Consider the following 23,580-nt stretch of genomic DNA (forward strand, 5'->3'; position numbering starts at 1 on the left):
CTAAAAAATCATATCCTTCACCTGTAAATTTGTTTGGTACAAGCCCTAACGAGAATCTCCTCTTCATAATTTTTATAAATTTTTTTCAGTGTAAATGAAATGCAAAAATTACCATTCCAACTGAAATCATGACCTGTATCGAAAATCTTTTCTGCGTATCATTCAGCCTAAGCGTTACGTATATATGTTTTGGGGCAGTAGAAATAGCTGAAAATACAATATCTGACATATATCACCTTATAAGGTTGTTAGGGTGAACATGTGTGCAAACAGGCTGAACAGTTTCTTACTTACACATCCAGCAGTTTTGATTTTAAGACGCATCTCTTTTGCTACGTTTACTCCTGGTGTCCATCAGCCTGGACTACCAGTGGTCAATACAACATGGATAATGAATTACAAGTGTTACTGACGTGTAACAATGTGGACAATGTGCTTCCTGTTTGCACGTGAACGGTCATGTGATATGTGGTTTTCGTTTGAAAACGCCATTTTAAAGTGAAAACGTAGAAGTGTGTCATGGTCTCAGCCTGGAGGCTCCAGGGTTTTGTTTTTTGGACGTTCTTGGTTTTTGGTTTTCTTGGTTTCAGGTTTCTGTTCTGGGTTTTGAGTGTTTCTGGTTTGGGTGTTTCTAGTGTCTAGTTTTGTCTTCCCTGTCTTGTGCTCTGTTTCCCCATGCACTTCCTGTTTTATTTTGATAGTCATGTCGCCCCATTGTCTGAGTTCTAGTTTTGCTTCCTTTGGTTAATTCCCTGATGTGTCCCACCTGTGTCTGCTTCCCCACCTGTTCTCCATCACTAATCAGTTCTGTTCTTTTTTAAGAAGCCCTTGTACTGTCTTGTCCTTGTGGGATCATTGTTTGTTTGTTGGTGATGAGATTTGTTTGTTTTGTCAGTGGCTTTGGCCCATGTATGGATTTTTGTTTTTTGTTTTTTGTTAATAAATTCCTTGACACTGGTTCCTCCTCTGCATTTGGGTCCACCCCTTACCCCTACTTACCTCAAACCGTGACAAAGTGTGGATGTAGCTTTAGAGGATAATTCTATCTGGATTCATCACTTTAACCGACACCCTTTTCACATTACACAGGCATCTGATCCATTGTTAATCTAAACACATGGTTCAATTCAGCTGTTTGTTCATTCAAGGAAGGAAGAATTGGTGTTTGGAATGAGAAAGTTCAATGTTAATGGTAAATTTCAATAACATTTGCACCATATTGTTGTAAAATGGATACAGCTCCATTATCTACATACATAGCAATGAGTGTATGTATGTAACTAACTTACTGCCCAAATGCAAAATGAGGTTTCCCTCTGGTGATGTCTGTATTCAGACGTCTGTATTCTTCACTTTGTTTTATCTTCAGACAGTGTGAAACATGTCTGACATTAAAAAATGATGAAGACAAACAGTATCTTGTTTTTTCTGTGAGTTTTTAAGTTGTCGATATATTTATTAAATTCAACCCGGTGAATAGAAACGCAGCTACTTCACATTTTATGTTTGGGGGCATTTCAAAACTTCACAGCACCCCACTCATGCTCATAAAACCACCATTTTTCAAGGTTGCTCTAAAATGTAATAACCCAGATGTAACCTTTGACCCTGTAACTATGGCAACTCACCCATATTCAATGAGCAGATGGTAAGAGAGAGGGAAAATGGAAGTGAGCAGGAGGTGATGGCAACGGAAATAAGGTGTGAGAGCGGAGAAAGCAATGACGCGAGCAGAGGGCAGAGACTGTGAGGAGAGGAGTGACAAAAGATGCAGGGATGGAGGAAGGTGTGGAGGAGGACGGAGGAGCAGAGGTGAGGTCCTCGCTCTCACTGTCTCTCACTGCCGCCCCGTGCTAGAATTTGAGACATCATTCACTGCTGGTAGAAAATGCTGTTGAAGAACTAAAATAAAACAACAGCTTGGACAATGAAAACCTCTCGGGACAATTAGCAGTAAACGTAACAAACAGCCGGCCAGGGAACAGTAATAATCTGTGAAGTGGTTTAGTCATGACAACAGGAATCTCAATCAAAAGGTTAACACTGTAGGTAAACAGCTTAATCAGAGTAAGACCTCTGACTGGAGTCTGGCCAACGGCAGCTTTCAGGCTCTGTAACTTCTCACTAGGCGAGTTGAAGGAACTTCAGCTCTGAGAAAAGCTGAATGTGTTTCTTTGATTACCGTTCGTCTGCTTGAAAAGAGCTGAGCAGACCTGATGAAGTCATTTATTTTCATTGCGCTAGCTTGTTAGCTATGTAGCCATGGACGAGAGATGAAAATTAGCCTCAAAAAAAGTAAAATTTAACTTCAGTATGTAATACCGGATGGCCATGATATCACATTCTTTCTCTTAATAATGAAAACTTTAATGACTAAACAATTAACTACAAAATTGCTCAATATAGTGCTGCAGGAATAAGTCCTAAAACCAGGAAATTAATTTGGATGCACACCTTTACAAAATCCAGGATTAGATCACAGAGTTGTATTTATGTTGATTAGATGTTGGACGGATTAATAAGTAAAAGCATTTTCTGTAGTTCATGAAAACTTTTAAGATTCTTGCTGCGTGGTCTTTGCAGTGAAGATTCCTCCTCAAGATGTTTTTCCCTTTTTCCAAAAGCAACACAGTTTGTTTGGAGCGAACACAAGCGCGTGGAAGAAATATCCAAAGCTGCAACCTACACTCAGTGTCCTCATTATTGAAGCATCCACAGAGCCTCGTGGATTAGCTGTTTAATGCCATTTAAAAGCAACACGTCAGCCTCCACCTGAGAGTTCATTCTTTACAGTATCTCATGAGAGAGTGTGTGTGTGTTTTTTTGTATTTTGTTGGTGTAGCAATAGAAAGACTTGAACACATGCAGCAGGTGAACAGATAATCCGCGGACACCGGGTTGTAAACACAGCCGCTGTTGTGTAACCCACAGCCGCGACTTCCAACCTGGACTTGACTAAAATTTTTCCAGTGTGAATGCCAAGCTTCCAGATCCAACTTCTCCTCTTACATAAGCAGCAGTAACCTTGCAGAGGAAGTTAGTGGGGCACCCATGGGTGAACCATGGGCGATCCTGCTTCCCTCTATTGCTGACCATCAAAGCAGAGATGGTACTGATGTAACAGAGGGCTTGGAGCTGCGTGGTGTGTGCGAGTGTGTGGGAGGACGGGTGGGCTTTTTGTGTGTGTGTGTGTGTGTGTGTGTGTGTGTGTGTTAGCGTGTGAAATGTTTTTGTCATCTCAGTGTAGCTGTCATTGAAGTGAAAAGTGTGTTTGTGTGTGTGTGTGTGTGTGTGTGTGTGTGTTGATGGGTAGGCAGCAGAATAGGATTAAAAGTGTGAAAAAGACAGAGATGAGGTAATAGGAATTTTTGGCACATGTATAATGTTCTGTGAGTAAATCATTATATTTTAACAAATCCCCATGCATATTTATCAAATAAGAAAATTGCACTCTAACTTTATTAAGCTAAATACACTGATTCAATTTGAAATGTTGTATGTAATGTAAAATGTTGTGTAGTTATTTTACAGCTTGTTCAATGTTGAATTTTGAATAAAGATTCGATTTTTATGCTTCTACATTCTCGCAAGCATATTAAATTATAGGTCTAAAATAAAAAACAAAAAAACAAACAAACTACAAAGTAAGTAAGCCAGATTTCATATTTAAAGTTTAGACATCTGTTTTCTGCATTAGACCATCCCTGCCTTCATCCAAACCCCAAACCTTCAGTTTTCTGTTGAAACTATTACAGCCCAGTGGCCGTGAAGTTTAAGGTGCTGACTATGAACTGCAGCATCTGACCACTGTTAGCACGTTAGTCTCCTCCCCTCATTTCCTGTCATCTTTCTACAGTTATTTATAAAGGGATAAAATGCCCAAAAAGAAAACTGACAAGTTCATAACCCTGGTGACATCATCAGGGTTGTTTTTTCAAACTTTGAAAAGCTCCCTCCAGATAACCAGAAGACACTGTCCGACTGTTTTGACAGGCTGAACAGTGCTGCCTTCAAGTTTCAGCACAGAGCTCACCGTCACCAGATCACCTGAGACGTTGTTCTCATCAGTCAAACTGAACAACATAACCATCACTCAAGTAGAGAGCAACGATAAAAGACTTGAACTCACAGCTGCATGATCAGGTAGAGGTGGTCCGGACTCTCGTAGATGTCCTCCAGAGCCACAATGTTCTCGTGCTTGATCCTGCAGAGCAAAGACAAACCATTAGTGAAGCTTTTTATGTCAGTGCAGTCACGCACAATAACCCATTACCACAGCTAAATGACTCTTAATCCCCATGATTGCTTTTGGACTGCAGAAAGTTCCCCATTAAGTTTCTGCCACATGAATTAACATGACTGTTAATCCAGAATAATCTGACAGCGTTTCACCCAGTGTGGCCTCATAATCCAGACTTTACCATCCAGGTCTGGACATTTACTTCTCTTTGTGCTGAGGGAAAAAGAAAAATATGATTTGACAAAAATGCTTCGTATTTTTCCCGGGGCTTTCAACTGTATTTCATGGTCTTCATCAGATGTCAACAAGAGTCCGGAGAAACTCCCCTGTGAGCGCTGCCATTACAAATAAAGTTTAGCTTCAAAGTTCATTCTTGACATTTGAAACATCAGTTTCCATTTAGTAGCTGTTCTGGGGCTTTCATATACCATGATCTTCATCAGCAAGCAGAGTTGGCCCGGTTGTTATGAAATGTTTATGTTCATATTTCCATTTCATATTTTACCCAGATTTTGGCAAATTAGATCTGTTGATGAAGATCATGTGGTATGATCAAAAGCTCCAGAACAGCTGCTAAATGGACCGGCAGTAGTCTGTTCCACAGTCAAGAAAGCTCAGTTGTCTCAAAGTATAACTGACCGAGTCTGATTAGCAGATGAAGGCTCTATGACATCTGATGAATACTGTGAGAAGCAGCTGAAAGCTTCAGGAATATAGTAAGTGTGTCTTGAGTTGAAATTATTTTGCCAAAGTCTAGCGTGAACTTTCACACTCGATCCTTATTTTTTATTTCCTAACAGCACAAAACTCTTTCATGGATTTGAATCAACAACTTCTTCTCAAGGAGCCAATCAGTTCTCACATTATGTCGCCATGGTTACGGTGTTGTGATGAGGGTGTTTCCTCACTCTGTGTGTGTATGTGTAGGTAAGCATTCGTTATCATAATTCCTCATACCTTGTAGAGACACGACTGATTTTGTGTGTGGGTGTGTGGGTTAATCATCTTTTGCATTGTGAACAGAGGTAATTCCTCTCTCTCTCTCTACCACACACACACACACACACGCACACACAGCAGGTGCACAGGTGAGCATCTATCACTTATTATGGTAGCGTATGATCTCTGAGATGGCAGGCAGGCGATGAACCGCAGAGCTGAGGCGTGACTCACTCACACACACACACACTCTTTGTTTCCCCCATAATGTGACTGTGTAAACAGATGTAGGTCCCCACAACATGAGTAATACCTGGACCACAAACACACACACAAACACACACACACACACACACACACACACACTTACACACAAACACACACACACAGGCGTGCAGGTGGAAAAGGGATAATGTGTGTGTATTTAAGCCCTCTCTGGGATAATGAAGGACTGGCAGTCTGAGTGTAATGGCAGAGCAGAATCAGGGAGCATTCAGACAAACCCTCTCATACAGTACAGGCTTCATGGATTTCTCCTCCATCTGTCCTTTGCCACTGCTCCACACAGCTGGAGACAGACAGATGTGACATGTGCTGTTTTTATCTATGACATTAGCTCTGACTTATTCTTAAATTACAAGTTGATAAATTGTTTAATTGATGGACAGAAAATTTATTGACGACAATTTTGGTAAGTAAAATTTCTAAATACTCTATAATTTCAGCTTTTTTTTAGGGAGTATTTGCTGCTTTTCTCTGTTTTATTTAAGTGAAAATTGAAAACGTTGAAGTTTTGGAAAAAGACAAGAAAAAGCAAGCAATTTGAAGACGCAACTTTAGACTTAACAAATGCATATGCCCTACGTCTGATTCCAGTCAGGGACCTGTGCTGTTTGTCAAACCCTCCTCGTTCCCCGTTTCCTGTCTATGTCTGTCTACACTGCTCACTATCAAATTAAGGCAGAAAATCAAGAAATGTAGACAAAAAAGAGAATTTTAATGAATCAGCTGAGAGCAAATCAGAACTAATTATTTTTCTTTTAATGTTACAAACATGTGGCTCCTCTGAATGATGTAACAATAATACAGCTTTATGTAATGACCACCAGCTTTACTTCAAACTTTATTTCGACACACTTGTTAAACTCTTGTAGTGATAATTTAGAGAAAATCAAGTTTTTAACCTTGTTAACATCCATATGGTGTTTTTTATATAATACTATATAAAACATATGATGAGTGAAATAATCAGTCAACAACATGACTGAGTGTTTCCACCTTGAACTGCAGTGAACCAATGACAGTCTCATAACAACAGATTCAGACAGCCAGGGTTTCATATGTCATAAACCTAAGGAACCAATCCTGTCAACTTCTGGGGACGGGGTTAAATGAACCTGAAACCTTGTCAGTACAGAGAGAGAGAGTTAGCATTAGCACAAACACAAACACTGTGTCAGCCACTGCCAGTTACAAGCTCACAAACAACATAAACAAATAAAAGATGTTAACTACGCTAACCGTTCTGATCCGTCTGCTATTCTCTGGTTCTGGTCTCAACAGACTCCTCATCTGAGTCTGGGTCTGACTGAGGCTCAAACATGAGGCTGAGCCTCTCTGATGTTTCCTCCTCTAACCATCTTCATACTCTCTGCTCTTTCACCTGTCCACCTGGAGCCAGCAGGTGGTGGGCGGGGCACAAGGCCTGATCCAGAATTTCTCAATGAGGAAGTAAAACTAACCTCAGACAATTTTTTTATCATTTTTTATGTGGGAAAACTGTGTTAAAATAAAAAATTTAAGTTAAGTTAAATTTTTTTTTACAGAGTTTCTAGAGAGGAAGTTTAACTGAGAGAGTTTCATGCTGATTGAAGCTGTACAGTAGAAATGCTGCAACTGCAAGTCACTAACATTGTATGAGGAAAATTAACGGATGGCACATAAGTTGCTTTATTTACATCTATATGACAAATTCCCAACGTTGTGATTAATTTTGATTACTTTGTTCCTAATAGGAGTTGAATGGTCTCAACATGTTGAAATAAGTGTTGCAAATCAACTATCAGACAATATAATATGAGGATAAAGAAGATTTTGCCTGTGTGGTTTTTAAACATAGCTGAATGTATTACGTGTTGTTGATTAATGGCTCAGTGACTAGTGCGTCAGAGGATAGCAGTCTCTATTATTATCATTGAGGTGATTCCTTGGTACCACTTCTGTAAACTAATGAGACCATTATGTTGCACTCTGCCTATTTTTATCACTCAGGCTGGGACACTCCTTGGAAAATGTGTGCCATGGGAAACGGGGATGAAATGTCAACAGTCAACACGATGATGGCCTCTGCCTAACACAAGTGATTGTTGTTGGCATTTGTGTTCCTCCAAAATAAGACAATTTTTTTTTCTTGATTTCTCCTTTAAATCATTCCTTCCACCGTCTACAGCCACAAGAATCTCACAAACTTTTAGTTCTGTTTGTTGGGTTCGATAAAAAAAAAACTATATCAATTCTTAAAATCCCAAGACAGACTTTGCATTTGCTCTAAACGTTGCGTGTATGCTGTGGTAACTTGTAAGTGGTTCAGTTAGGGCTGCATGATGTGGAAAAAGTTAGGAAATTGAGTTATTGCAAAGTCAACAAAAATGTTATTTTAAGTCGAAAAGTCATACAGATGATAGCTGTGACCTGCTTTTAGTCACGACAGTCTCTTAAAGTTCCTCTCCGGACATTTTTTAACCTACCACATAAAAAGTGCGAAAAAAACTGGATAACTGGGTCTGAAGCTCATCTATTCTTACTTCCTGCCCCGCCCACCACCTGCTTGCTCCAGGTGGACAGGTGAAAGAGCAGAGAGTATGAAGATGGTTAGAGGAGGAAACATCAGAGAGACTCAGCCTCATGTTTGAGCCTCAGTCAGACCCAGACTCAGATGAGGAGTCTGTTGAGACCAGACTCAGAACAGTTAGCGTACTTAGCATCTTTTATCTGTTTATGTTCTTTGTTAGCTTGTAACTGGCATCCTGACTCAGGATGGTTAACTGACTAGCTATGTCGCAAATCTACAGGACAGAGATAGACTGAAAAAACTCTGCACACTGATCTGAGCTCAGTTTGTGTTTACTGAAGAGGCCGTGGAAGTCGACTGAACAGCGTGTGGATTCTACTTTATTCAGCTGTCCTGGACATGGAGCTAACACTAGCTAGCAGCTGTCTGCAGAGATCAAGCTGATGTGTGTCTTGTCAACACAAACAGTGCAGAAGAATTAGTGAGATTTATTTTATCATTCTTGCTCAACTGTTTCGCACATGTAGACTTACAAAAATATGTCTGTGTCTGGTTTTAGTCGTTTGCCAAGGAAGATAAATCCTTGATCCAAGTGCTTACAACTGACCGTATAATGTTACAGTTTCATATTCAAGGGAACAACAAGTGCTGTCACTTGCTGAAGGAAGCTCCCAACATTGGTATTTATCTGATGTAACCAAGCAACATTTTCCTGTTTTGTGCCGTAAAGTAATTCAGCAGATTTCCCTCCAAAAACTGACCTGGCGTCTCTACATTGAGACTGCCAGTCTGCTCAATGATGCTCTCATTCGTCTACATGAATGTCTGCGTCTCTCCCTCATTACTGCAGGCGATTGTCATTTTCTCTAATGTTAAACAAAACAGCCAAATTAGCAAATGTATTGTATAGCATAATACATCTGTATGGTCAAAGCAAACAGAAGCCCGACAGTGTAATTGTGTCATTTCTGTGTGGTTGTGTGGTAACATGCTTGTGTGTAAGAGGGAGACAAAGAGAGTCCTCGTTGTTTTTTTCCTTTTGAAATGTGTCTGTGTATCAGGTGCATTGTACTGCCCTGGTTCCCTTATTAACTAGCTGCGTGTGCTGAGTAATTATTCCCATGGGTCTGTGTTAAACACCGCCTTATGGATACAAACATGGTGCCTCACTCAGTCCAATTATAACCTGCTCACCTGCAGAAGACGTTTCTGTGGCTTCCAACCAACATGTGAGCTTTGTTTGAGTTTGATGAAAAAGTGTGGTTTATGGGTGCTTGTGTATTCAAAATAAAGTAGAAATTTCCAAACACTAAAAGGAAACGCACAATGGAAACACCCCACCTCCTGCATGGTTTTTATATGTCAGCTCAGACACTCGTGGCATCAAGACAAGCATCATTGCAGTTGATGTATTTTGCTGCTTCAGGCTTGTGCATAGTAATACAGTAGTTCAACGGTTGAGAAACTTCAACTGATATTAGCTTTATTCGGTGGCCATTTTTTTTTTAAGTGGTTAAAACTGTTTTTCTTGCTGACCCCATACACCGCAGCTCATCACTCAGATTCTGTGCCGGTGCTCCTGCTGCTTCTCTAAACTGAGAGCGCACTGATCTGACTCTACCACAGGTAATACACTGACAAAACCCCACGTCAAATAATCTATAACAATAATCTATAAACTATCACTTCAAGTGTTAGTTTATATCAAATAAATGGAAACCTTTTCAACAGGTGGCGGTGTAGGCAAACCATCCACAGTATTAATATTAATACCCATAGTAACATCTTTAAGTACATACTAAAGGGTTGCCATAGCAATACTATAAGAGTAAACATAGCGAGATCTCTAGGTAGCATCAGTGCTTTGACCATCCAGAACTATAACAGCACACTGTGTGAAAATGCTGTTAATGGGAGTGTTAATGAGACATGTCCTGTACTCTGAGGGCTCCACTGTTTCTGACCTCGTGGTGTTTTCTTCTCATCTTGTGTCACGTCTTTTCAAAATCATCTAAATCGGCCAAACTTTAGGACTTCTTCAGCCATTAGAGGCCAATGCTACTTCCATTCACATTGTCTTCAAACACCAACGCAGAGCTCAGCATCCAAACCTGATTCTTGTTGTTAATACCTTGCAGCTGTTTAATGCTCTGTTCTACAGACAGACAGAAGTTTCAGTCATGATGCGTGTACGTATGTGTGGTAGGTGGGCTGTGGATCGTGACCTGGGGGTGGGGGTGGTGGGGGAGTGTGGGGGTCGTGATGTCTGGAAGAGAGAGGAGATGCACAGTTGCCCCGGTAACCAAGAATTATGAGGCTCATGTGCATTTGTGTGTGTGTGTGTGTGTTTGTGTCACCTCCTCAGCACAGCGATCTCGTTCTCGATGCTGCTCTCCTTCCCCTTCAGGGCCTTTTTAGGGATGCACTTCACCGCAAACATCCGGCCGGTCAGCCTCTCCTGGGCCAGGACCACCTCTGAAAACGCTCCTCTGTGAATACATCAAAAACACGTCTTGTGAGACACCAGCAGCTCATTTGTTACATAACGTGAACTTCCCTCCTCTGGTTTTCACATAAAGTAAGTTCTCACGATGCCGAGAAACAAATCTTTGATCTGTGGAGGGGAGCTGTGCTGTACACACTGCAGTGACCTGTCGACAGCAAAATCACATGAAACAGATCAACTCAGCCTTGAACCTCCACCCTTATATAAACCAGTATGGTGCTGTGTTTATTTAGAGGATATTTTTGCACGAGCAAGGATCTGAATACAAGGACAAGTTGCTGTCCTTAAATAAAAATATGTTTCATTAAAGGCTGAAACTGAGCCTTAAAACGAACCGTCAGGATTTCTGTAACTTTGTGATGTCACAACAAAGCAGACATTGCTCTCAGCCATGCCCCAAGCCCCACCAACCTGGACCCACCATCCAAGCTTGAAGGGATTTGGTCTCTCTGAGTGTTTTCCTCGAGCTCTAGTGACAACAGGTCGGTGAGCCAATCAGAAGAGAGGAGGCTCTGAGTCTCTCTTCTGATTGGCTGATTGTTTTCTGAGTGATTGAATAAAAATACAGCAGATTTCAGGTAAACACTCAGAGAAACAAAATCCTGCAAGGTTGGTTGGTGGGTCCAGGTGGGCGGGGTTTGGGGCATGGCTGATGGTGATGATGACTTTCCTGACGGCTGGTTTTAAGGCTCAGTTTCTGAATACAGGCTGTGTGCATTTCTCTGTGGACTGAGGCTTTGATACTTTCACAGTATTAATATATAACCTAGACCTGCTTTATAATCAAACAACACATGGACATCTACCTTTATACTATATGGGGCCTTTAATAGATGAACCTTTACCTCATTAAGAATTAATTTTAGTAAGTAAGTAGCATCTGTTGTAATTCAATGTTTTTCACAAAAGTGAGGATGGCTATATCACCATTAATGGTCAGTTACATTTTGCCGCTGTAATTCCCTACAGAGAACTCAGATTTTCATCAGTGCTCTTAATGCTGCTAAACTCAATAAAGCAAACAGAAAGAAAAACAGAGTCAGTGTAACTCCAGGTTTAACACTGTGTGAACTCAGTAATTCAACCATTTAGATCCCATTTACAACAGGTGCAGTCAGTATCTGATTATCTTAATATGCAGAAAATTACACTGCAATGGTAATGTGATTGGATCTGCCAAGTGTAACATTGGAACATTAGCAATTCTTTTTTATTTATTCACTTAGAATGACTGCTAAGGTTGATAATAATTTCAAATCTTCGTTTCTCGCATCATAAAACCTGACGATCCTCAATAACAATCACGGCACCAATATTAGGCAAAATAATTGGAAATTTAAATTCAGTCAAAGCCTTTCAGTTGTTGTATGAGTGTGTGTGTGTGTGTGTCTGTGTGTCTGTTTGTGTATGTGTGTGCGTCATGAAGACGAGCAGGGTGATGAATGAAGATGAGCCCATTGCCAGTTAATCTGCCTGAACCGAGCGTCGACTCCTATGTCGATCTGCCTTCAGCTTCACCGACGTCGCATTAGAGTAAACATCTCTCTGCCCTTATCTCCTCTCTCCTTGTTTTCTCTTCCTGTCCAACATTCAGGCGACCTGCAGCTGACACAAACCCAGATCTATAACATTCAAAGACCTGCTAACTGCGGAATGCTTTTGAATATAAGGCTTTTCATGGCCTGGCTCTTCGCTATATTTCTGACCTTTTAGTCCCGTATGAGCTTGTAGGTATTGTGTGGTGCAATCCTCAGCCAGAGGTCCTTTGTTCTGTTCTGGAGCCGAGGGTTAGAGCTAAAGAATCTGAAGCTCTAGAACAGCCTGTCTAAGGAAATGAGTCTGGCTGAGTCAGTATCGTCATTTAAATCTCTTTATAAAACACACTTTTATAAGAGAGTCTCATTTCCCCTTGCACTAAAGAACAAGCTGTTAACGGTGAAATATTATCACCTTATAAAGTTGTTGTTGTGAACGTGTTAGCTACGGTGGCTGACAAGGGCAAATGCGTCAAAGCTGTTTCACTAGTTGTTTCACAAGCTGCAAATTCAGAAAGAATGTGAAAAAAAACAAAAAAAACAACAACAACGGGAACGCGCTGCAGGAAGTCAGAACAAAGATATTAACAGCAAACACGCGATAGTACAGAAATGCAACAACACACACACACACACACACACACACACACACACAAAAAAAACCCCCAAAACAAATGCAACATAAAAAACCCTGCATATCCAGACAACACAACAGGAGTGCTCCGGGCCTAAAGGGGGAACGCTAAATGTAACACCTTGAGCAAAAGCTTGAGCTTTGACCTGAGAGGCCAGACCTACAACTTGACCTTTGACCTTTGACCAAACGAGAGCGAATGAGGAAAGACAGAAGAGGTGACATTAAAAAAGTGCTAACTAACTTACAATACTAATACTATAAAAGAGCAACAGATAACGTAGCATGTGTTAGCGTGCTTATCTGCTTACAGTCTATGTGTGTTCCACTGAGCACTCCCTCTAGAGGCCTGGAGCTCTTCTGTTGTGTGTCCTTGTTTTTGCATCATTTCTGTATTTGCAGCGTGTTTGCTGTTTACGTATATGGCGACATGCAGTACACTGTAAGTACCTGGGCTGGTTCACTCAAAATGGTCAAAAAGTTGAGTGTGAAACGATGGACACTTCTCACCCTCAACGGTCGCCATCTTGGCTATGTAGCAGAAGGGGGAGGGACCACCAACGTATTTTCAAATTTGTGAAAAAACTGCAATCGAGGAAGGCGGACACGTTTTCGGCGCCAATGGTGGCCTAATTTCCATATCGCATGGAACATCACAAACTCAGAAAGGTAAAACGGAAAGTCAAGCGGGCAAAACAGCAGGTGGGCGGACAACAATCGTGGTCACATGTTGTGATCGTCATTTCTGGTGAGCGCACAACGGCACAACCTCGTTTGCAAAAGTGCTTTACAAATAAAACTGTTATTACAGCTTTTACAAAAAGAAAGAGAGCTGAGAGCAGTCAGGTTCATAGGAAAGAATCTGAAACTACACAGGAAAGAAAGACAGGCAGAAAGCATGGATTAGATTGTCTATGTTTTAAAACGACTCTAACCTTGTTCTGTTGATTAAATATTTCATTCTGCCACGGTCTGATAGTTACATCAGTCAAGACTCATTCAGAGGCTTCAAGAAGCTGCAGATGAAATAATTTCCATATCTTCATCCACCTTACACACCTGTCTGTCTGGAAAATGAATTTCACACGAGGTTGCTCTTCATACAGACGACCACCACGCCTTCATCCTTCATCCTCCTCCTTGTCTTTGCTGATGGTTGCCATTCATCTGCCGTTTCGTTTGCGTATATTTTGGTCTGCGTGTTTGTGTGTTTTACGCTCCTGATTCAAGGGGAAAGCAGCTGTTGTGTGTGAGCTCTCTGTCGCATCAATATGTGTGTGTGTGTGTGTGTGTGTGTGTGTGTGTGTGTGTGTGCGTGGTGGCATGTAGAAAGCCCTTGAGCCCTTTAGACTGAAGCACATTTTACAAGCCACCCATCTGCCACCAGGCCGACTGGTATTAAAAACACCAGCGTACCATCACAGTGGTACACACACACACCCACACACACACACACACAGAAAAATGCTTGTTGTTCTCACGCCTCTCAGCAAGAATCTCATTTTCTCTTCCTCCTCCTCCTCCTCCTCTGTCATTCTGTCTTTGTCTCTCCCCTCACGCGCCGCACATCTTTTACAGTGACAAGAGATCACACTGCTGGTTGCCCCTGGTGATCAAAGTGGACAGTCCGGCAACCAATCCAATCAATTCACTTGCCTCACGCTTACACACAAACACACACACACACACACACCTGTTTGCAAATAATAATGGCTATTGTGGGTTCTGATGACGTCAAAGCCAGACATAAGTGGGCCGTGCTGTTTTCTCTCTCACACACACACACACACACACACACACACACACACACACAGACACACACTTGGAGCTTTTCATTCATTACCCTCAGAGACAGAGAAAGTGACTGGAACAGAGATGAATGAGCATCCACTGAGGAAACAGAGATACATATGCACATAAGCTCTCAATCTCTCTCACACACAGTCCAGGCTGTGTGTGTGTGTGTGTGTGTGTGTGTGTGTGTGTATGTGTGTGTGTGTGAGTGTGTGTGTATGTGTGTGTGCGCGCGTGCGTGCGTGCGTGCATTCGTGCGTGTGTGTGTGTGTGTGTGTGTGGGATCTGTCGTCTACCCAACCAACCAAGCTTCGTACTGGGACTTTAGTTAAGCCAGGATTTGATTTCGAGCAAAATAATTAAGTCACAATACATTTTAAATCACAGGAACAACTGTTAAAAGCCACTATAATCAATATTTTATAATAACAATGGATCAATTGACTGTATGTAATGTTAAAGAGAAGGCTTGTCGTGACAAACCTACTGAGAATTATCACTTAACTCCACATGTTGTCATCCCTCAGCTCATTGTTTTATTTTTGAGTCCACAGCTGTTATGATTCTGCTTCAGTCTCACAGTTCTTATGATGATATTTCAGGCGCAGGAGCATTTTAGTAACAAAGTTGTACAAACACACACTACACCCGACCAAAATGGCACCAATCGAGAGCGTAACAGCATCCTCTGATTGTGTATATTTAAAAAAACAGGGGCTGACTTCTTTCAGTAGAGACTCTTATGCTAAGCTAAAATCAAACAAGTGCACATACATTTGGTTGATGCTCAGACTGTCAGAACTGATGTGACCGTCAACAAAATGTGGATACAATCTGATCTACAGTCAGCAACTATGATGTGATGATGTGCACTTACACACAGTCGCACAGACACACTGTTCATTCATGCTGAACATTATGTCTGAATGGTGGGAAGAAGAAAAATGAAGCTGAACTGTACTGAAATGAGGAAAAAGGTCAGAGGAGAGAGAGAAGGGGAGAGAGAGAAAGAAAGAGAGAGAGAGAGAGAGAGAGAGAGAGTGTGTGTGTGTGTGTGAGAGAGAGAGAGAGCTAAAGATGTGAATGGATGAATGAGGAATGGACCTAATAAAAAAGCTACTGTACATACAGGCTCACATGCACACATGCACACACACACACACACACACACACACACACACACACACACACACACACACACACACACACACACACAAACCCTGAGACACAGTAAAGGGCTTGTGTGGTTCATTTGATTGGAGGAGGGGAGCTTGTATAACATCTGGCAGTTGACTCCACACACTGAGCTGTGTTTGTGTTTGTGTGTGCGTGTGTGTATGTTGGGGGTTGACTAGCTGGCAGTCCCCACTTGCCGTTACCCGCGGCAACAATGATTGCATTTCCTCCAGCATGAACCTGTGTAACTGTGTCAGTCGAGCTCCACTGCCTCCGTCAGTGCACCGAGCAGGAAATGTATTGGCAGCAATGGTGCGTGCGTACGTTCGTGTGTTTTCTCCATCATGCACATATCCAAAAATCTGTAATAGACACACACACATGTGCACGAACACACACACACACACACACACACAGTGTAAGACAGAGATAGAAATGAGATAGACTAGAATAGGCTGACAAGGTGACAGTGACACAATTAACATGGAGACTGACAGCAGCCACTAGTGCTTCTCAATGTCAGGCTGAAAATACATTCATCCTGAAAACGTTCAGTCACCCACTCACGAACACAGATCACAGATTTGATCTTGTGTATGTTTTTTTTTTGTTGTTGTAAGTGACCGGGCACCTCCTCCAGCTGCAGCAGTGTGAGGTTGGAAATGTTTCGGCCATCTTTACACAGCAGCGGGAAACATGAGGTGTCGAAGAGCAACAGCTTGTTTCTGAGGGCGACCATCAAACAATCATTCACGGCCAAATCCATTGTAGAAGAGGCTAAGAGGTCATAGCAGGAAAACAGACCAGACTGTAACGACTGTAACTAAACCACAAGACTGGACAAGTTGAACATCTGTCCTGATGTTGGTGCCATAGGAAAAAGTGATACACAATTCATCCAGAGAAAGAACATGAATTTATGAACCAAATTTTATGGCAATTCATCCAAATAGCAGTTGAAACTCATAGAAAAATGTCAACTTAATAGAGGTTCTGGAGGATAAAGTGAAAGAATCACAAAAGTCAGGCTTCATCCTCTGGGAACCATGAATGTTTAAAATGTTTTTGTAAAATTTGATCACAATCCATTCAATAGCTGTATAAATATGCGTTTCACTCTGGACCAAAGTGGTGAACTGACAGACTAAGTTATGCTTCCAGCGTGGCTAAAAAACACAAGGTACTGTTCACCACTGTAGATGCTGTAGGCACTTCTTTTACAGCATCTACCTTCAAAGACGAAATGAGACTCTGCTCTCTGGGCTCTGTACAGGAGGTGGGAGAGAAATGAATGATGGCCAAACTGGCAGTCATGACCAACACCTCCCACTGCCTACATGAAACCTTGAGCACTCTGTCAGACTGTTCAATCACTGTTCATTCTTGCATTCATTCATTCTCTGCTTGCCTTTTTCATATTACTAAATCTCCTGCTTTTTCAGACCCTGCAACCGCCATCCGCCTACTGTTTGTCCCTGTGTGCTTCTCCCTGCCAATGATTTTCTCGATTAATCATTTGGTCTTCAAAATATCAGTCTTGAAAAGATGAAAGTCCCTCACAATGCTCTCGCTTAGCATCACGATTTATTGATCTTCCTAACGTATCGATCTCTGTGGACCTTCGTCAGATGAAGGTAGTCTCTTGAAGGTCTACAGATATGTTAGGATGATGAAGGTCTGAAGATCTAGAGAAGGTCAGACGGAGGTCTAGAGAGTCCAACACGTTCAAAATATCAGAAAATAGAACAAAATCAAATGTTGGTCATGGTAATGTCATCTGTTGGTTGGCTAATCCACTGATCGACTGACATTAGCACTGTGTTCATGTTATTGCTTTGAAAAAGTTGGGTCGACAACAAAATGGAGAAACAAAAAGAAAAAAAAAAACACTGGTTAATTTAGGAAAGAAGCAGAACCTTCCCTAACGTTTGCCACGATGCTGTGTGACAGCAACAGGGAGCACTGGCCAATCAAATTTTTGCAAAGTGAATGCCATAGCTCTACTGTTCATTTCAAAGTCGTCTGTTGTAAAATCCATCCTCATAGTTTTATGCATCAGTATCTGATAAGCCTTCAAACAGATGGATGGCCTCCACTGAGGAGCTGTGGCTGACACTGGTCTATTAATAGTCAAAAATGTAAATCCCTTTTTAATAAACAAAGCAACCTAATGATGGAGTGAAAATGGCTCAAACTTTTGTCTAACTGGCATAATTTCAACAGGGTCGTTAAACAAGCGAAGAGTCAATGATGCAGACGTCTATCTGCCATATCCATCAATGCCTTTGTGTCGGCTCAGAAAATGGTGCAGTACAGTGGAACAGACATAAAGTGTGGCTCTGAAACGGCACTAATGGCTCTCAGTAATTGCATTTAATTCATTTAGGGAGAAATGTTAACACATCTCTCACGAGATCAGGAGCAAACACAAACCTCCTCCCTGCACAATCTAATCTGGAGCCCTTTGTTAACTCCTCCTACTCAGTGTTTGGAGAACATTGCTCCATTTTCCTCCGCTTCTCAGCAAAGTCCTAATCTTTCCACAGGTTTTCTTCCCTGCTCCTATCATTGTAAAGGGGCTTTTATCTGCAGAATTTCAATTTTACAAGTGTTATTTTCCCTGTAACAGTATCAGTTTGAAGTCAAAATGCAACTGGGTCTGAACAGAACTGTTTATTAAAAAGGAAATCAAGTGGAGCTTCAGAAACGCTGATTTAATGGATGAGAAAGGAACTGAATAATAAAAAGTGCTTCAGAAAAAGGCAGCTGGGAAGGAAGCGGTAAGCTTTGTGGGTTCACACACACACACACACACACACACACACACACACACACACACACACACACACACACACACAGACATAGAGGCCTGATAATGACAGAACATGGACAAGGACAAAATATACAGCGCCAAGCTAACGTCATCACTGAGCAGACCACATACACACACATTCACACACACGCACCATTATTTTCATGTGCTTTGAATACAAAGTAATCTGCTTGAACCGTGTGTCGTTGCCAATACGCGTGCACACACACACAAAGAGAGAGAGAGAAGAGAGAATGTAATGACAGGAAGAATAACAGTGACATGATTGGAGGGTTTGTCTGCAGCAGATATGGAAGAAACGGCACTGACAGAGAGAGAGATAGAGAGATAGAGAGAAAGAGAGAGAGATAGAGAGAAAGAGAGAGAGAGAGAGACAGAGAGAAAGATAGAGATGAAATGCAGGTAGTTGGTATGGTTTGGTGGAAAGAGCCCTGGAGCGCTGCTGCTTCAGTTCTGGGCTCATGCCACTTGGCTCCCAGACAGAAACATTTCTTCTGAGGCATATTCCACTACCCAGCAGGCCGAGCGGTGAACGCATGACCTCAGCACTGTCCATGCCACGCTCAGCTCACCGAACCAGGAGGAAGAAGAGAAGGAAGGGTGTGTACAGTGCTGCGTCCATGTAGTCTCACATTTCCCACTCAGAATATTTGAAGTTTATTAGCTAAGTTTTAGTAACCAGTCATTCTTCACCCATAATTCCTTGCATTTGTTGCGGTTGAGTTTGGTCTCCATTATAAAGACAAGACAAAGACAAGACATAGCAATCTCACAGTAACCCCCCCCCTCCCCCCCCATATTGCTGTACAAGATGCACTCTTCATCTTGTACCTGTTATTCATCACCTAAGATGCAATCAATTTTCTGCCTAATAATATCAATGAGCTTATAATTAGTTGTCTGTCTGTTACACCAGAAGGGTAAAAAAATAATTAAAATGAAGTGAAAAAAATCAATTTCTCCATCCCAAACAAATTGAACTACAGCTGTAAAAAACACCCTCATAGTTGCTTTGTGGTTCAAACAGCATCTGCTGAGTTCAGAGAAGCTGCTCAGAACACGCTGCCTGTGAACGCTGCCTGTTGTTTCACACCGAGGACTGCGTGGAGAAGTCTCTTCACAGGTCAACTTGGTGACTTAGAAAAAGGTGGGGATTCACTGAAGCCAAGTTACTATGGCAACATAAAACACAGCATAGTCTATACTACTATAACTCAGTCCAAGTAATAACACAAAGGCATCAACAACAACATGTAACATCATTTTCAATTGTACAGTGAAACTGAACTCATTTACTGAATATGTTGGACTGAATATTAACATTCATCTTGAGCTTAAATATTTTATTCTTTAGAGGCAGCGTCTTGTAGTAGCTTCAGTAAATCACAAGAACAAGATGGTACAGAACACATACAGTGTGTGAAACTGATGTGCAGAGTGGAGAAAAGGTTTTCGCACCATAAGAGAAGTTTTTAAGGTCTGATTTACTGCACCGATTCAACTTTTTCTTTCCTGATATGATGACACGACATCTCTTACAAAACCAGAGTACAGATCCAATAAAAGCAGTAATGGTGATGATAAAATATTTCATTTAAACATTGTGGTCTTCCTTCTGCTTAACTGAGCTGCTCCTCGGGCTCAAACAACAAAAGTCTCATCAAGAATCATGGGAAAACAAGATCTCACTGAGCCTGGAGCCGTTTCAAACCAGAATGTCCCAAAAGACGCAAACAGAACAATTTTACTCTAGTAACTCAGTTAGAATCGCAGCTACTGTACACTGTTGATATCTCCTCTAACTTGGGGGCATTTGGAGAAATGACAGGAAATAAGGGACGGAGATGCAACAAAGATAAGATACAAGACTGAACATTAAGTCACACAAGGAAAAGGTTGTTTTTTTTCCCGCTTATCTCATTAGATTAAAATTCAGTCGAGACCGAAGGATCAGCAGCAAGGGACATAACTTAAACTTTACAGAGTACAAATGTTTCATCGTCTCATAAACTTTCCAAAATGATCTCAGGACCTGATGGTCCCAACGCACAGGTGGAAAGCTGCTGATCGGAATCACCATGGTGACAGGAGGCAAAGTGTCATGGGTAAGAGTTTTATTACAGCTGGTGCGTACAGGCAATGGAGCATTAAAAACCGCACAGGTGAAATATGAACACGAACACACACACACACACACACACACCCGAACTAGTCTACGAAAGAAAAAAAAAAACATAAACACTTCAATGAGGGAAAAGGAGCTAAGAGCCTCCCTGCTCGTGTGTCTTCCTTCCTCTTTCCTGTGAGTGTGCACGCACTATAGGCCTTTGTTGCAGAGTGTGTAGGCTTAAATAGCACGGTTGCCACGGCAGCAATTAAGTGCCAATTATAGTCTGTATTCTCACTGTGACTCCAACGGCAGAAGATGAGTAGAGAGAGAGAAAGAGACAGAGAGAGAGAGAGAGAGAGAGGGAGGGAGAGAGGTAGCACTGAAAGAAAATGCCTGTATAGGCTTCTCTGCAATTAAGACAAAAACCCACAAAACAGACATGTGAACCAGAATGCGGTCTAACAGCTCCAGACGCCACTGTGATCAACCCGGTGTCCATATGGAGGTGACGAATGGGCCTCACTCCACCCAGTGCCACGACAGATGGGACGTGCATGCAGAGCTCTGCGGGACAAAATTAAACATTAACATTAACATGCATCAGTGCATGCAGGGCGAGATCACTACAGGTCGCTATCCACTGGACGTATGTCAAAGACACTCTGAGATCTCAGGTATGCAAAGAAATGTGATAGACAACATGATTTAAAACCACGATCCAGACAAAACCAAAAAAAAAAAAACATGGTCAAGCCCGCCTGTCTGGACATGAGACAACTCCACCTTTCAGACTAAACAACCTGTTTTCGGGACCTAACCTGTGAGGTGTCTGATTCAAAGGTGCCAATTTTCCTCAGAAAAAGAGGTAAAGCTGTGATCAGTACCCAGAAAATCAGCAACCACAGTCAGACAAGATGAACAGTCTACAGCCACACTCTCAGCTCTGTGAGGTTGTACTTTGACTGAGACATGCTCCGAGCTCAGTGCTAATATCAGGATGCTCACAATGACAATGCTAACATGCTCGTTATTAGCAGGTGTAATTTTTTCCCTTTTCAACAACTTAATGTTAGCATGCTAACATTTTCAAACAGGCATAAACCATAAACATAAAGTACTGGATGAATTTTAAGTTTTTAAAATTTGTCAAGAAAATTCGATTGAAACACCAAATGTGGACATGATGATGCTGGAGGAAAATTCAGAGGGATCACCAAAGTAATTTGAATTTATCTTCTTGTCACCATGACGGTCTGTAAAACCTTTCATGGCCACGCTGCTAGCATGGCTAAAAAAAAAAAACACAAAACAAGCACTCAGCCAACAGAACCAGCTCCACGAAAGCTCCTTAAACCTGTCCGACTCCAACCAGGGAAGTACTAGGGAAGTAATCAGGAAGTAATAAATGAAGAAGAGCTGCTCCAAAAACAATGACGCTCATCAACAAGCTGGAAAAACGTAGATTAAACTGCAGCAGATACAGGGACTACGTCAAAATTCAGACAGTGTAACTGCTGCTACGGGAACACGTGCAAATCACCCGATGAAAATGCAGAATGAAATCATGCAGAATAAACTGCAGGGCAATTTTTTTTTTTTTTTAATGACTGTAACATAGATGGATGATGTCAGCTGATGATGGGTCTCTGTTGTTTTTCTTTGCAACATTACTCAAATCTGATATTTCACAGTCTGACACGTATTGATACCAAGATTTGATCAGATCAGTATCACACTGTGAGATGCACCTTCAAGATCGACCTACAACACTGCTGTTACAGCAGAGTGGACAGAGCCTGAAGTGATCACTGTGTCTAAAGATGATGTACAAGGCAGCAGGCAACATGCTGGAGGTTTTCCACCGCAACAATCGCCACTGTTACCGTTTCATATTTTAATTCTGTTCATAATCTCTGGCAGCATTTTTTTTTTTTGCCAATGTTCAATATTTGATATTTTGGCAACATTGTTTTTATAGGATTCATATCACTAAGGCCGCGACACAAGAGAGTTTGCATATGAGTGTGTGTGTGTGTGTGTGTGTGTGTGTGTGTGACTGCACAGGAAGGAAAGGAAGACGATGATTCCTCTCTGCTTTGTGTGGACACATCACACACACATAGACGCACACGAACATACAAGCCACAGCCACTGAGGTATGGCTTTGCCATGGCAACAGCCCTGACCACAACTGTGATGTCAGGAGACTTCCCCTCTGTTTACATTAATTACCATGGAAACAGCTTCTGCCTGTGCGTGGGGAAGTGCTCGCACTCTGGGTAATCCAGTGTTCATGGTCATTTCTGGTTTTGTGTGTGTGTGTGTGTGTGTATATGACGGTGTGTGTGTGTGTGTAATAATGTGGAACAGGTTGTGAGAGCACAGTTGATGTTTTAAGACTAAAATGACAGAACACAAAAGAGAAGGAAAAAAAAAGAAAACATGACAAACAACCTGTCAGACACCATCACGGCTCACAGGAGCAATTACAAGTCAGCCACTAAGATCCAGCACAGCAGACTCACTACCAGGAGCTAATATAGTCAGACTGTTGTTGTTAATGTCAGGATGAATCCGAGGTGGATTCTGCTCTCTGCTTCATTCTTGTATAATCACGTTGTATAATGTATGAAAACACTGCCCCTGCTAACTTCATTTTATTCACTTCTGTGATGCTAAAAAGTCCTGAAACTTTACTTAAAGCTGCATTAATCAATATTTTTGTATTAACAATGGATCAATTGACTATGTGTAATGGGAAAGGAATCGCTTGTAGCTGGGACCCAACAGATAGTTCGGACTCCATTTCAGCAGGTTTCTGATCCTTGTTTTGGTTTTCTGACTTCTCTTCACTGATCTCATCAACCTTCCTTCCAGTCAAAACAGGCAACTGGTATCAGAGTAAAAGCTAGCAGCTACTGCCAGGAACACACTGCCTGCATTGCGTGTGCATGTCTGCTGCATCGCTGCTGCTGCCAGCTTTACCTTTCTATATAGAGTTTGCAGGCTATTCGAATGTATT

At 41.7% G+C, this 23,580-nt stretch overlaps 1 protein-coding gene across 1 annotated transcript in view; it reads right to left on the reverse strand.

Annotated features, from left to right (window-relative positions):
* The window catches only part of camk1da (calcium/calmodulin-dependent protein kinase 1Da), a 64,125-nt gene that overhangs the window by 24,163 nt on the left and 16,382 nt on the right, over positions 1–23,580 (reverse strand). The window contains exons 3-4 of the mRNA XM_023422984.2: positions 10,328–10,459; positions 4,130–4,204 (exon numbers count right to left, since the gene is read on the reverse strand). Of these exons, the coding sequence (XP_023278752.2) occupies positions 4,130–4,204; positions 10,328–10,459 (207 nt within the window). The remainder of the gene's footprint in view (positions 1–4,129; positions 4,205–10,327; positions 10,460–23,580) is intronic.

Source organism: Seriola lalandi, unplaced genomic scaffold (genome assembly GCF_002814215.2).
Source record: "Seriola lalandi dorsalis isolate HSWRI2012SDOR001 ecotype SW California unplaced genomic scaffold, Sedor1 jcf7180002054688, whole genome shotgun sequence".
NCBI classification, from domain to species: domain Eukaryota; kingdom Metazoa; phylum Chordata; class Actinopteri; order Carangiformes; family Carangidae; genus Seriola; species Seriola lalandi.